This window comes from Pristiophorus japonicus, chromosome 24 (genome assembly GCF_044704955.1).
Source record: "Pristiophorus japonicus isolate sPriJap1 chromosome 24, sPriJap1.hap1, whole genome shotgun sequence".
NCBI classification, from domain to species: Eukaryota; Metazoa; Chordata; class Chondrichthyes; family Pristiophoridae; genus Pristiophorus; species Pristiophorus japonicus.
The window spans coordinates 31775905-31792196 of NC_092000.1; the positions used below are offsets into that span (position 1 = coordinate 31775905).

The 16292-nt window shown below is 49.8% G+C and overlaps 1 protein-coding gene across 1 annotated transcript in view; it reads right to left on the reverse strand.

Moving 5' to 3' along the window:
• Positions 1-16292, reverse strand: part of pnpla6 (patatin-like phospholipase domain containing 6) — a 259651-nt gene that overhangs the window by 43529 nt on the left and 199830 nt on the right. The window contains exon 29 of the mRNA XM_070867081.1: positions 64-180. Coding sequence (XP_070723182.1) covers positions 64-180 — 117 coding nt within the window. The remainder of the gene's footprint in view (positions 1-63; positions 181-16292) is intronic.

The window sequence follows — 16292 nt, forward strand, 5'->3', positions numbered from 1 at the left end:
GAGCCCCAAGTTTCCAATGTCCCCACCTGGCCAGTGTAGATAGGAAGTGATTGTAGTGCTGACCTGGGACATTGTTTACATAGCAGCCATCCACAAGCAAATGCCCGTCCTTGGGGTCACAGAGAGGAGGCAAATAAGGGACGTAAGATGCACTCGCTCTGACGTAACGCCAGATGCTGCCTGCTGGATGAAGATGAAGAGTAAGAATACGAACAGCGAGGGCTGAATAGCATGGGAGGGAAGAGGAGGTACAAGGAACACAGTGGCAGAGAGGAGAAGCATGATCGCAGCATCAGGAACAAGTGGGACAGCTCTCTGAAGAGTCAGGACAGCAACAGTGTCATAGAAAGTTTCCTGTAAGCCTGCTAAACATGTCTGTCATCCTGAGAGAGGATTTAGAGATTCACTGAAATGTCTTTAAATGGAGGGTGACCCATTGGTTTGCATTTTGGATCAATATTATTTAGACAGTAACTGAGCAGCCTGCAGTGTTATCGTGGGGTTTCATGGCGGAGACACACCGCCAAGTACGACGAGTTGTGGGAGGGGGACGAGGGGGACAAGGGGGGCAGAATTCCAGGAAGAAGGGCACACAGCACATGCCAAGAGACGACAAGGGCGAAATGAAGAGAGATCCTGTTCCCCTGGCTCTCCCAGTGGTTATGTAGATGACTGTTCTCGATTACAGCCTTTAAATCTTACCGCAAAATATCATGAGATGGCGAACAAGTATGTGTGGGGACGGAGGAATAAATTCACAGAACTTTACAGTACATCCAGCTAATCCCTTTCCCTTTCCCATATCCTTTGCAAATATTAACCATTTCCTGTTTAATAGCTATTAAGGATTCTTCTTCCAGCTTTGTTTCTGGGAGGGCAATTTCAGTTTGTATGCAAAAGCATTTCTCCTGATCTCTCCCTCCATTCTTTTGCTGGCGATCTCAGATTTATGGCCAGTAGTGACTGACTCACCTCATTTAAAACCCCTCCGAATTCTGAGCAAGCACCTTTATCAGATCGCTTAGCGCTCTGTTCCAGTGAAAAGACCACCCGTTTCTCAACTCCATTCCCATAACTGAAGCCCCTCACCCATAGTATCAACTTAATAAAGATGGGTCAAATGGCCTCATTCTGTACTATAAACTTCTGTGGTTATATGGTTCTTAAATCTCTCTGTTCCCTCCCCACGGTTTTGACATCCTTCCTAAAGGGACTGCCTAGAACGATGCACAATAATCTAACTTCACACATGTAAGTTTAGCATCAACTCTTCATTCTTGTACTCTGTGCCCACATTTATCACACCCGGGATTCCATTTGCACCTTCATCTACTTGTCTTCCTATTTTTTTAGATGTGTATTTCAAGCCTTAAATCTCTGTTCCTCTCCTCCTTGTACAGCGGTATCATTTAATGCCCATTTCCTCTCATTCCTCCTCCCACAATGTATCACTCCACATTAAATTTCACCTGATATGTAGCCTCCCTCCCAACCTATTGTATCCTCCGGAGGTCTCTTGCAGTCCCTCATCAGTAACGCATGTTCCCTATTTTTGTGTCATCTATAAATGTTATTGTGCCCCCTATACCAAGTCCAGATCATTTATTTACATTGAGAAGAGCCATGGTGCCAACACCTAACCCTGTTTACATCCCCCCGATGGGAACATGCATTAACCACTGTTTTCTGTCCTTCAGTTAACTTGCTGTGATACTGCTCGCTTCATCAACAGGACTCCTGTACAGCCCTTTATCAACACTCATTGCAATGCCATGTACACAACATTGCACAGCAATAATTAATACATTTGGCTTTTTCCACCTTTTACTATTACAGTTAGTAGGCACATGACTTATCTTTTACAAAATGCGTGTTTGTTGTCTTTCTAGGCAAGTATTCATTTTATTGCATATTATGATCGCGACAATCTTACTCATTACTGATGTTAGGCTGACTGGTCTTTATTTATCTGCTTTATCCCTTTCTCCCCCGCTGACCAGCGGTGTTATATTGGCACAATTTCCATTTCCAAGGATGTTTGAAAGATTGTGGTCAGAGCCTCTGCTCGTTCCTCTCTGACTTCCCTCGGTATTCCAGGATGCAATCGAGTTCATCTGCTTTTCTGAGTACCACTTCCTGATTTATGCCCCATCGGACTGCGCTGTCGCCTTCTCTTGTGCCCCTTTAAGCCCACTGACTACACTCTTCAGTGAAAACTATAAAAATGTCCTCCTTTACTATCACCCTTATCCTCCATGAGATTGTAGTTTTCTCTCTCATTGGCTGTACATCTTGTTCAACTATTCATTTACTTTCTGTAAACTCCACATTCTGTTGGCCTGTTAAAATGCAAGAGGCCCTTGCTGCTCAGTATCAGTACTGTGTTAGCTAATATACACTATTGATAGCAAATCAATCTAATAAAACCAGCACAAAGCCTCAATTTTTACTCTGGTGCTTTCATTGAAACCATAGCTTTCCCCCACATTACAACAGTGATTGAAGTGTAAAACCCTTGGGGACATCCTGAGGTCATGAAAGACGCTATATTAAAGCAAGTTCGTTCTTTCTAGATAAAAACATCTCTCTATATGAGCAGCATACCAAGTTACATTTCCAATATTAATTGATTTTTTTTAAGACTTCAGTAATTATGGAGAATGATTTTGGGCTCAGCAGCGATGGGTCAATGAGGCACATGTGAAGGACAGCTCAATTCCTGACCAGGGTCATGAGCAAGATTCAAACTGGCCATTGCTGGCTCTAGATCTCCCCATTCAGTGGTTTACAGGGGCTGCTGTGGCTCCTTGCTACTAAATACATTGCAAGGATTGGGCACTCGGTCATTCCTGACTCAGATTCAACAAATGCCTTCCATTTCAGTGCTTGGACAGAGTCCAGCTGTTCCGCAGGCTTAGAGGGAAAGCTTATTTTGCTTCTCTTTAAGAGTTATTTGAAGGATGTGCAACTGATTTAATGGAACAGTTTTGGAAGATGTAAAACGTTAAATAAATGTCTCTGAAAAACAAAATCCATGTGTAACCATCTCACTCCGTGAGTTCTCCTTGGCCACATTCCCTGGGACCCCCACCTCTTCCCTGCCTGCATCCCCCAGGACCACCATCCCTGCCGCAGCCGCCCCCCCCTCACTACCTGCATCCTCTGGGACCCCTCACTGCCCACCCTCCCTGACCGCACTCCCCCTGTACACTCACTCCCCGCCCCCCCCCGACCCCTCACTGCTCCCAACCCCCCACTCCCCGCCCCCCCGACCCCTCACTGCTCCCAACCCCCCACTCCCCGCCCCCTCACTGCCCGCACTCCTCCCCCCGACCCCTCACTGCTCCCAACCCCCCACTCCCCGCCCCCCCCCGACCCCTCACTGCTCCCAACCCCCCACTCCCCGCCCCCTCACTGCCCGCACTCCTCCCCCCGACCCCTCACTGCCCGCACTCCTCCCCCTGACCCCTCACTGCCCGCACTCCTCCCCCCGACCCCTCACTGCCCGCACTCCTCCCCCTGACTCCTCACTCCCCGCCCCCTCACTCCTCCCCCCGACCCCTCACTGCCCGCACTCCTCCCCCTGACCCCTCACTGCCTGCACTCCTCCCCCGACCCCTCACTGCCCGCACTCCTCCCCTGACTCCTCACTCCCCGCCCCCCCGACCCCTCACTGCTCCCAACCCCCCACTCCCCGCCCCCTCACTGCCCGCACTCCTCCCCCCGACCCCTCACTGCTCCCAACCCCCCACTCCCCGCCCCCCCCCGACCCCTCACTGCTCCCAACCCCCCACTCCCCGCCCCCTCACTCCTCCCCCCGACCCCTCACTGCCCGTACTCCTCCCCCTGACCCCTCACTGCCTGCACTCCTCCCCCGACCCCTCACTGCCCGCACTCCTCCCCTGACTCCTCACTGCCCACCCTCCCTGACCGCACTCCCCCTGTACACTCACTCCCCGCCCCCCCCCGACCCCTCACTGCTCCCAACCCCCCACTCCCCGCCCCCCCGACCCCTCACTGCTCCCAACCCCCCACTCCCCGCCCCCTCACTCCTCCCCCCGACCCCTCACTGCCCGCACTCCTCCCCCTGACCCCTCACTGCCTGCACTCCTCCCCCGACCCCTCACTGCCCGCACTCCTCCCCTGACTCCTCACTGCCCGCACTCCCCGATCCCTCACTGCCCGCACTCTCTTCCCCCGACCCCTCACTGCCCGCACTCTCTCCCCCCGACCCCTCACTGCCCGCACTCTCTTCACCCCGACCCCTCACTGCCCGCACTCTCTTCACCCCGACCCCTCACTGCCCGCACTCTCTCCCCCCGACCCCTCACTGCTCCCAACCCCCCACTCCCCGCCCCCTCACTGCCCACACTCCTCCCCCCGACCCCTCACTGCCCGCACTCCTCCCCCTGACCCCTCACTGCCTGCACTCCTCCCCCGACCCCTCACTGCCCGCACTCCTCCCCGACTCCTCACTGCCCGCACTCCCCGACCCCTCACTGCCCGCACTCTCTTCCCCCGACCCCTCACTGCCCGCACTCTCTTCCCCCGACCCCTCACTCTCTTCCCCCGACCCCTCACTGCCCGCACTCTCTCCCCCCGACCCCTCACTGCCCGCACTCTCTTCACCCCGACCCCTCACTGCCCGCACTCTCTCCCCCCGACCCCTCACTGCTCCCAACCCCCCACTCCCCGCCCCCTCACTGCCCGCACTCCTCCCCCCGACCCCTCACTGCCCGCACTCCTCCCCCTGACCCCTCACTGCCTGCACTCCTCCCCCGACCCCTCACTGCCCGCACTCCTCCCCGACTCCTCACTGCCCGCACTCCCCGACCCCTCACTGCCCGCACTCTCTTCCCCCGACCCCTCACTGCCCGCACTCTCTCCCCCCGACCCCTCACTGCCCGCACTCTCTTCCCCCCGACCCCTCACTGCCCGCACTCTCTCCCCCCGACCCCTCACTCTCTCCCCCCGACCCCCCTCTGCCCGCACTCTCTCCCCCCGACCCCCCTCTGCCCGCACTCTCTCCCCCCCGACCCCTCACTGCCCGTACTCTCTCCCCTCGACCCCTCACTCCTCCCCTCGACCCCTCACTCCTCCCCTCGACCCCTCACTGCCTGCACTCCTCCCCTCGACCCCTCAGTGCTCCAATTGTGGGGCGGGGGTTGGTGGTACAGTCTCCCGGGAGGAACGGGCATTAAGCAGCAAATGCAAGACTGACTGTTGTTGGTGAAGTCCACAAGACTGGCTAAAGGGCAGCGTGGCTGTGGTAAAGTGAGAGATGGTGCACACAAGACTGGATAAATATCCAAAAGCGATTCACATTAGGATTCAGAAAGTATCAGTTATCAGAAGCAGACACATCCATTAAATGTCAGATATATAATGATCATTTCATACATATACACACAAAAAGGCAAAGAGGATGCAGAAAGCTGAAGACGCATTGCTGCAATAGTATATCAGAATACCCTTGTAAGTTAATTTTCAGAGGGAACTTTTTTGCACCAACACTGCTTAGCCACAGCAATTCACTGCAAGGATTCTTCTTTTTGAAAGAAAAATGATTTGGCTTTGAGGCACAGACCTCTCCTGTCCTGTAATAGCTGAACTGGTGGCAGAGAGAGAGAGAGAGAGAGCGAGCCTTTCGAAACCCAACACAGTCATGTAGTTTAGGTTTTTTGTTGGCCAATTGACTCAATATTAGAAAACCAATCATTGGACCAAATCTCCACAAACCCAACTCAAGATCAAGTTTTAAAGCAAGGTACATGGATTAAAATCAAACCACTTTCATCAGAAGTTACATCTGCATAACCTCTGGGGTTACATGGGTACAATGCAGCCTGTGAACTTTGGTTAGTTTTCACCTGTCATGTACAAAGATGGGCGTGGTTATCTTTCAGTTCGAAATTAATGTGCTCCAGTAAATATGTAAACTGATCTCAAAATAAAGGAGGTGCCAGTCTTTCCCAGACAAACTCACCTGTGCAGTTACTGGACCGAAATGGCAGGGTGAACTAGGTGGGAATTTACTGATGCTATTTCCAATATTTTATCTATTCTAAACCATGTGACAAGATGAGATGTACTGCTGCATTCTACGTAGTAAACTTGGATCTTCACAGTGATATTAGAGTTCACAGTGACACTAGAGGGCATAATCTTAGAATAAGGGGCTGCCCATTTAAAACTGAGATGAGGAGGAATTTCTTCTCTCAGAGGGTTGTAAATCTGTGGAATTTGCTACCTCAGAGATCTGTGGAAGCTGGGTCATTGAATAAATTTAAGACCGGGATAGACAGTTTCTTAACCGATAAGGGAATAAGAGGAGCGGGCAAGGAAGTGGACCTGAGTCCATGATCGGATCAGCAATGATCATATTAAATGGTGGAGCAGGCTCGAGGGGCCGTATGGCCTACTCCTGCTCCTATTCCTTATGTTCTTTTGTGTCATGCTGCCTTTAGTCTGGTTTATATCTGGTTACCTCTTGTCTAACCTGTTCACTCTGAGTTTAGGAAGATTCAAGCCTTCAACACACATCGTTTCTGAATTAACACCTGCACTTCTGCATTCATTTATTTTTTAAATAGCTCCTCCTACTTCAGGACTTTTAGTTAGCCTTTTCACCAAGATGTGCAGAGTTAAAAGGGAAGTGTGTACTATTGACAGGATGATGTTGAAACAGGGAGTCCCTCCAGATATAGGAACTGCCGGCTGGTTTGTTTGAACAGATGCGGAAGTCTCCAAAGATGCTTGGTCATTGCTCTGATGATCGTGAGCACTTATTAGGAAGAGCAGGGTATGGAGTAATCCAACGGCAGCCCAACATTTCCTTGCAATTCCCCGTGGCAGATTATGAGGAACTGAAGACACTGGCAAACCAGAATGGGATTCACTGCTCTGGTTTTTCACAGCTGGGTAGGTAACATTCAATGGCAGATGTTAGATGGAACAGCAGCAAATTCAAGTGGAATCTCTCTGCTTCTTAACTTGGTGGGCGTGTACTGGAAGACATCACATGATTCTGCATTAAAGAATATCTGGAGCAGACCCTTTCAGAATGCAGTGGCTGAGTATCCTGGATCCCAATTCAGTCCAAACTCCGCTGAACTCACACCGTCTCCAGACAGGCTTTCCAAAGATTGCCAGATTATATTTCCCTTGCAGGATAGCAGTGGAAACTAGGGAGAAATTGGGCTGCGAGGTCTGCCGCTTTCTCACCACCCTCAACCTGAATACCCCTCCCCCCTCTCCTGGCCACTCCTTCAATGCCTGCAGCATGAAATGCTAGTTTAGGGGTGGGCGGACTGGAATTGTCTCCTGCTCGCTCCCTCCTGCCACTGCCTGGGAAGGCCAATTGAATCATGTCTGGAGGCCCAGGTCAGTTGAGTGGCTCCAAACACAGTACATTGACAGAGAAATAGAGCTCTTCTCTTGCTGCGATCTCTTGCCTGAAACCCTTGGTCTTGGCTGAGGCCTTCAATCAACGAGCTGCTAAAGTTTCCGGGGCCCTGTGGCCTCTTGGGGTCCTGCAGCTCCGCCTTGATGTTGCCGTGACCACTGGCAGCGACTCCACCACGAATATCTGAAGACCTCCACCCAGGAGAATGGGCCGAGGTCATGGCAGGGTCGGGGCAACAGGCAGGAGCACCAGGACATTCAGTTCCATTCACAATTCCTCAGATAATGGAGCAGTCCATATCCACATCCAGCAAGATTTGGACAACATTCAGACTTGGGCTGATAAGTGGCAAGTAACATTCACAACACATAAGTGCCAGGCAATGACTATCTCCAACAAGCGAGAGTCTAACCACCTCCCCATGACATTCAACGGCATTACCATCGCCGAATCCCCCACCATCAACATCCTGGGGGGGTCACCATTGACCAGAAACTTAACTGGACCAACCACATAAACACTGTGGCAACAAGAGCAGGTCAGAGGCTGGGTATTCTGCGGCGAGTGTCTCACCTCCTTTCTACCATCTACATGGCACAAGTCAGGAGTGTGATGGAATACTCTCCACTTGCCTGGATGAGTGCAGCTCCAACAACACTCAAGAAGCTCGACACCATCCAGGACAAAGCAGCCCACGTGATCCACCACTTTCAACATTCACTCCCTCCACCACCGGCGCACCGTGGCTGCAATGTGCACCATCTACAAGATGCACTGCAGCAACTCGCCAAGACTTCAGAGCAGCAGCTTCCAAACCCACGACCTCTACCACCTAGAAGGACAAGGGCAGCAGGTGCATGGGAACCCCACCACCTCCAAGTTCTCCTCGAAGTCACACACCATCCTGACTTAGAATTATCACTGTTCCTTCATTGTCACTGAGTTAATTTCTTGAAACTCCCTCCCTAACATCGCTGTGGGAGCACCTTCACCACAAGGACTGCAGCGGTTCAAGGTGGCGGCCAATCATCACCTTCTCGAGGGCAATTAGGGATGGGCAATAAATGCCGGCCTTGCCTGTGACACCCACATCCCATGAATGAGTAAAAAAAAAACCTCCAACTCCAAAACTCCTGGATTTCAGTTCTATACTAAACTTCTTGCAGCAGACCAGGTGTGGGCTGGAGTTGCCAGGCCCTCCAATTTAAACAGAGCCCGCTTGCTGCTTACACACCGATTGTGGCAATGCAACTGCAAGTCTGCATTCTCTGGGCAGAGAAACTATAGATCTACTGTCTTGACTTTTAATATTTGATATTCAGTTACGTCATTGTGTCACGACTTGTGACATTGCTAATAGTGCATTGAGATAGCGCCTTGAACGACCCAAGGCCTTGCACACAGATGAAAGCGGACAGCCACGCGTGGTGAGGGAGTTAGGGCAGAAGGTCAAAGAGATTGGTGCCGAGGCTTCTGAAAGATCAGTTGTGTTCTCCGATTGGACTCCCACGCCTTTCGAACTATTCTTTGAGGAAGTTACTGGGTTGGTGGATGTAGGTAGTGGGTTGACATCATATACCCTGGACAGCGTGGCAGCCCCGACCTGCGAGAGACCATCAGCGGCAGGCCGGGGCCATAAAAGGAGCGATGAGCGGTGGCCCCTGGACAGCGTGGTGGCGTACCACTGCAAGGTACAGCGCGAGCTAGTGCAGGAGGGCGACGGCAGTGAAGGGTGACGTCATCAAGGTCCAGGTCGGTGATTGGAGCATGGGCAGATACAGCAGGAGCGACGAGGTCGGGGTGAAGGAGCGGCGCGAGATTGTGGAGGGACTTGATCGGGGTCCAGGGGAGGCGTGACTTCGGGGCCAGGAGCACAGGGGCAGCACGGGCCAGCCCACACTGCGATATGTGCGCGCACTAGGTCCGTGCAGCAGAGCTGGTCTCCAGTCGTCTTGGGTATTCCTTGCCACTGGACCAAGACCTAGCTCTGTCAAGCCCGTGTGGTGGCTGATGTGCAACGGCCACCACACGTTAAAAAAATCAATGCACAGGCATCTTCCACCCTTCAGGATGTCGTTTGGGTTCTTCATTCGAAACACCTGTGAACTCATCCTTTTTTTGGCGTGGAAGCAAGTCATTCTCATTTCGAGGGACTGTCTATGATGATCTTCTGCCTACGAGAATTTAACTAACCCATAACCTGCCTGCCAATGCTACAGGACTTTATTGTATTGAGTCCTCAGGGATGGCGGGCAGTTATAGGGGTGGATAAGAAATTGGTTGCATTCTTGAAGGCAGAATGCAATTAATAGCAGTGGTTCTGCATGGAGATGGTTACGTGGCGTCCCGCAGGGATAAGTGTGAGGGTTGTTGGTCTTCATCTTCATTATTAATGGTCTGATCACGGTGTTGGGGAAATCCATCCACAGTGCGCAGACGATACAAAGATCTGTGTGGTGTTGGGACTTTACATGAGAAGAGAGATTACAAGCAGGCACAGCCGTGATGGAGGGGTTATCCACTTTGGTGGTAAAAACAGAGAGACAGACTATTATCTGAATGGTGACAGATTAGGAAAAGGGAAGGTGCAACGAGACCTGGGTGTCATGGGACATCAGTCATTGAAGGTTAGCATGCAGGTACAGCAGGCGGTTAAGAAAGCAAATGGCACGTTGGCCTTCATAGCGAGGGGATTTGAATACAGGGGCAGGGAGGTGTTGCTACAGTTGTACAGGGCCTTGGTGAGGCCACACCTGGAGTATTGTGTACAGTTTTGGTCTCCTAACTTGAGGAAGGACATTCTTGCTATTGAGGGAGTGCAGCGAAGATTCACCAGACTGATTCCCGGGATGGCGGGACTGACCTATCAAGAAAGACTGGATCAACTGGGCTTGTATTCACTGGAGTTCAGAAGAATGAGAGGGGACCTCATGGAAACGTTTAAAATTCTGACGGGTTTAGACAGGTTAGATGCAGGAAGAATGTTCCCAATGTTGGGGAAGTCCAGAACCAGGGGTCACAGTCTGAGGATAAGGGGTAAGCCATTTAGGACCGAGATGAGGAGAAACTTCTTCACCCAGAGAGTGGTGAACCTGTGGAATTCTCTACCACAGAAAGTAGTTGAGGCCAATTCACTAAATATATTCAAAAGGGAGTTAGATGAAGTCCTTACTACTCGGGGGATCAAGGGTTATGGCGAGAAAGCAGGAAGTGGGTACTGAAGTTTCATGTTCAGCCATGAACTCATTAAATGGCGGTGCAGGCTAGAAGGGCTGAATGGCCTGCTCCTGCACCTATTTTCTATGTTTCTATGTAATTTAATGTAGCAATACGCAGTGGGTAGGACTTAAGGCAAGTGTGCATCTATCGTGTAGGGCTGTGGACAAGACTACTGAGAGCAAGAATGACTTGGTGTTCATAAACAGTGAGGTTATAGCAATAGCGAGCAGTGTGTTCGGATGTACTGATCAAATACAAAACAGAAAACACTGCACTGTCCCTGTAACATGCCTTGGTTAGGCCTGGTCTACAAGTGTCCAGTTTCGGTCCCGTCACATGGAGGATGATACAGAGGTGCAGGAAAAGGTTTGGAGGAGGGTCACCAAACTGCTACCTAATTTAAACGCTCTCATTTATAATAGGCTTCGAGTGCTGGAGCATTTTTACTCTAGAAAATCATGACTTTGAGATTTGAGGAGCATTTAAAACAATGCAAATTGAGATTCAGTCCACGTGGATGAGCTGTTTGAGTTAAAGAGTGGTTTTATTTTGACCTTTGGAAGAAGTTGCAAACTGGTGTGGTGAGTGGATTTGCTGCGTGTTCAAAGGGGAGCTGGACAATCCCTGTGGCCATCGTCCACTAAAGCTTTCGGGCGATGCGTCTCCTGGAACCTCTTTGATCGCCTTCAGAGAGGAATAACCCAGATTTTTGACCCCAAAGAGATCTTTTCACTGGGATTCTGCCTTTCGTGGGAGGTTGTGTGCCTGGTGGAGAGGGAGGGGGGTGGGGGGGCCGGGGGAGGAAACAAAAAACAAGGGGGGGGGTCATGGTTAATGTCCCCTTTAAGCTGGGCAGCCACGCAGCGCTCTGAAGTCCCATATGCAGCCCCAAAAAGACTTGCATTGATATAGTGCTTTCACAGCCACCGGACGTCGCAAAGTGCTTTATAGCAAATGAAGTACTTTTGGAGTGTAGTCACTGTTGCAATGTGCGAAATGAAAGTGAACATTGGTCACGGCGTTCCGTTACATCAGGACAAGGGGCAGGCTCCTTCCCTCTCTGCTGTTGCATGTTTCTAGGACGTGACAGACATTGATAGTGAAATTGGTCTCAAACGGATGGCCAGCAAGGTACTATGGGCTGGGAGCCAGACGATTGGCATGGATTTAGAACATGTCCCCCAGAGACCCCAAAGCGCCTCACAGCCAATGAATCACTGTTGATATGTTTCTGTACGTACACACAATAGCTAAAGTGCAAACTGTACGCTCCCACAAACAATACTGAGATGAATGACTAGTTAATCCGTTTCTGGTAGTGTTGGTGGAGGGATGAACGTACCCAGGACATGGTGAGAACTTTGTAAAAGTGCCCTTGGGGTATTTTACAGCTACCAGAACAGGCGGACGGGATCTTGATTGAATATCTGATCGGAAAGCTAGTACTTCCGACAGTGCAGCGCTCCCGCAGTGCAGAACAAGCTCAAATTGGAAATATGTGAAGCCATCTCTTCCACCAGAAATAAAGGTGCTGCGTAGCACTCATGAGAAGTGTTATGGCTGCCAGAGCTGGAAATAATTTGGAAATGGCGAGTTTCTTGCACTTCAGATACTTGCGATCTCCAGTCTTTACAAGAAGTCTCCAAGAACAGGAAGTCCACAGTCCAATCTGCAACGTTGCCAGTGTTTTCAGCCACAGCTACCAGCTGGTGGTCTCCACTGGTACCCAAATGATGCAGCATCTTGAGAGAGAGTGTATCTGCACTCTGGGTCCATAGCATCGTGCCTGCGTACTCTGCCCAAGCTCTGTAGAACAAGTCCGTGCGATTCCCCGCCACAGCAGTTCTGGAGCCAGCCTCCCAGACTCTCCTCCACAGCCATCGATTCAACTCTGGACTTGCACACTCCCCAATTGTACAATCAATCAGAGTGGGTCGATGTCACACAGCCTGCCCCAGTGCTATGGGCTCTCCATCTACAGACTCTTGCCTTTGCATGGCAGCGTGGCAGCTGTGTTGCCGTGGATCTGGATCCTGGATCTCAAGCACTCCAGCACAGCGTCAGAGTTTAAGATGCATTCAGGAGCATTGGTGCAGTTACATCATTTTTTTCATCATCCAAAACTGATTAATAGTTGAAGTGACTAAAACTGCTGGAGTACACACTGTTCTACTGGGCGATGTTAAACACAACGTAAAGGGGCGACTGACACTTGGCCTCGGAATCTCAATGCTTTGGAGCATATCTGAATTTTAGCAACATTAAATTACCGATGCTATATGTCGATTTGAACGCTTTGATAAATTGATTTTAACATTGAGCAGTAAGGTTACTAAATAAACCGTGCAATTAGCAGAATCTGATCTGTTTTACTGGCTGTATCTGAAACTTGTTGTAACTCTAGCTACAGCTCAGTGTGAAGTCACGAGGCGAGGGTTGTGTGTGTACATACAAGCAGTCTGGAGAAGCAGGGGATCGAGGAGCTTAAGCCCAGCCATTGCTTCTTCAGGTTTGTGAAATAAATGCAAGGTGCACTGGATGGATTATACGTGAATTCATTCAGCCCCTGTGGAAGGCTGCATTGGAGTATTCAATGCTTGGCATTCAAACCAATGGAACAGTAAGGGGCAATCATGGTGCAGGTTTATCAGTGCAAGCCAATGTCCACTTCACACGGAAGCTAAACTTGACTGTAGATTTGGAGTCAGGGCAGGAGGTTCCCCGGAAAGGAGAGACTCACCCTGTGTTGGTTTGGCACTGCAGGCAGTGGGAAAGTGCTGGCACATAAAGTGCTCAGTTGGGCCCCCAGCTCACTCGTTAAACCTACAGTCCTGACATAGAATGCTGCGAGACTGGGAACACTGGCATCGAGTGGGAGGGAGGTCTGCGCGTGTGCCTTCCGAAACGGCTCGAAGCCGAGCTGCGGGAACTCGATTCTGCCTGCCTGGAACTCAAACTGCAGCAACCAGTGAGAGACCATTAACTCCTCTGTAAATACACCCCATAACTGCCCTGTAAATACCCCCCATAACTGCTCTGTAAATAACCCCCATAACTGCCCTGTAAATACCCCCCATAACTGCTCTGTAAATAACCCCCATAACTGCTCTGTAAATACCCCCGATAACTGTCCTGTAAATACCCCCCATAACTGCTCTGTAAATAACCCCCATAACTGCTCTGTAAATACCCCCGATAACTGTCCTGTAAATACCCCCATAACTGCTCTGTAAATACACCCCATAACTGCTCTGTAAATACCCCCCATAACTGCCCTGTAAATACACCCCATAACTGCTCCGTAAATACACCCCATAACTGCCCTGTAAATACACCCCATAACTGCCCTGTAAATACACCCCATAACTGCCCTGTATATACATCCCATAACTGCCCTGTATATACACCCCATAACTGCTCCGTAAATACACCCCATAACTGCCCTGTAAATACCCCCCATAACTGCTCCGTAAATACACCCCATAACTGTCCTGTAAATACCCCCCATAACTGCCCTGTAAATACCCCCCATAACTGCTCTGTAAATACCCCCCATAACTGTCCTGTAAATACCCCCCATAACTGCCCTGTAAATACACCCCATAACTGCTCCGTAAATACACCCCATAACTGCCCTGTAAATACACCCCATAACTGCTCCGTAAATACACCCCATAACTGCCCTGTATATACACCCCATAACTGCTCCGTAAATACACCCCATAACTGCCCTGTAAATACACCCCATAACTGCCCTGTAAATACACCCCATAACTGCCCTGTATATACACCCCATAACTGCTCCGTAAATACCCCCCATAACTGCTCTGTAAATACACCCCATAACTGCCCTGTAAATACAGTCCATAACTGCCCTGTAAATACACCCCATAACTGCCCTGTAAATACAGTCCATAACTGCCCTGTAAATACAGCCCATAACTGCTGTGTAAATACACCCCCATAACTGCTCCGTAAATACACCCCATAACTGCTCCGTAAATACACCCCATAACTGCCCTGTATATACACCCCATAACTGCTCCGTAAATACACCCCATAACTGCCCTGTATATACACCCCATAACTGCTCCGTAAATACACCCCATAACTGCCCTGTAAATATACCCCATAACTGCCCTGTAAATACACCCCATAACTGCCCTGTATATACACCCCATAACTGCTCCGTAAATACACCCCATAACTGCCCTGTAAATACACCCCATAACTGCCCTGTAAATACACCCCATAACTGCTCCGTAAATACACCCCATAACTGCCCTGTAAATACACCCCATAACTGCTCCGTAAATACACCCCATAACTGCCCTGTATATACATCCCATAACTGCCCTGTATATACACCCCATAACTGCTCCGTAAATACACCCCATAACTGCCCTGTAAATACCCCCCATAACTGCTCCGTAAATACACCCCATAACTGCCCTGTAAATACCCCCCATAACTGCCCTGTAAATACCCCCCATATCTGCTCTGTAAATACCCCCCATAACTGTCCTGTAAATACCCCCCATAACTGCCCTGTAAATACACCCCATAACTGCCCTGTAAATACACCCCATAACTGCTCCGTAAATACACCCCATAACTGCCCTGTAAATACACCCCATAACTGCTCCGTAAATACACCCGATAACTGCCCTGTATATACACCCCATAACTGCTCCGTAAATACACCCCATAACTGCCCTGTAAATACACCCCATAACTGCTCCGTAAATACACCCCATAACTGCTCCGTAAATACACCGCACAACAGTTAAACTCAAAATGGGTAAACAGTTGGTGGTTGGGGCGGGGGGGGGGGGAGAGGGGATTTGATTTTGAACAGGAAAAAATTAAAACCTTACTGTGAATTTTCATTCTTCTTGTCTAATACTCACCACTGCAGCTTTACAGAGCCTGTAAGTGGCAGGTAAAGCTAAACATTTGATTCAATGCACGGAAATGTGGAAAGTGAAAGGTTAAACATAGTATTTGGGAATGGGGAAGAGGGGAGGGAGGATAAAAGAACACAATGTTGTGTGAAAAGTTACCCTGAGATTAACTTTATGTTAATAAATGCGGTTAGGAATTGGGTGCGGGATTGGACAATGTTACGCAGCAATGCCATCACAATGAGACAGGAAACCAAAGCTTTGGGAGGAAGGGGGTGGCGGGGGTGGGGGAAAGAGGGTGAAAGGACACACACAAGCGTTACACACCACAGAGCAACCTCCACTCTTGAGGGGCAGAACAAGGGGTTGTGGATAGCAATGTCCCAGTATAGCTCAGCCTAGTATCGGTGACAGAATCAGATAGGAGTTTTAACAAAGGAGGTCAGCAGCATCACATCCTCCACAATGACCAAGGATTAAGTTTGGAAAATCACCCAGAAACTTCGGAGAAATTAAACAGCCAGGTGTGCTATTTTTTGAAGAGAACAGAATGGATGTTCGTTGCTGTTAAGGCTCCATCTGCTTCAGTTCAATAAATGGAAGTTAATGACAAAACCTCTCCACATCATCAATAAAGGGGAACACCGAGTAACATGCTTTAACTTCGCAATCTGAATGATGAGGCAGTCTGCAGATAATAATGCTATCTTCAGTCACCTGTTAAAAGATAGTTTTTTTTTTAAATGGAGAACTTAAAAAAAAAA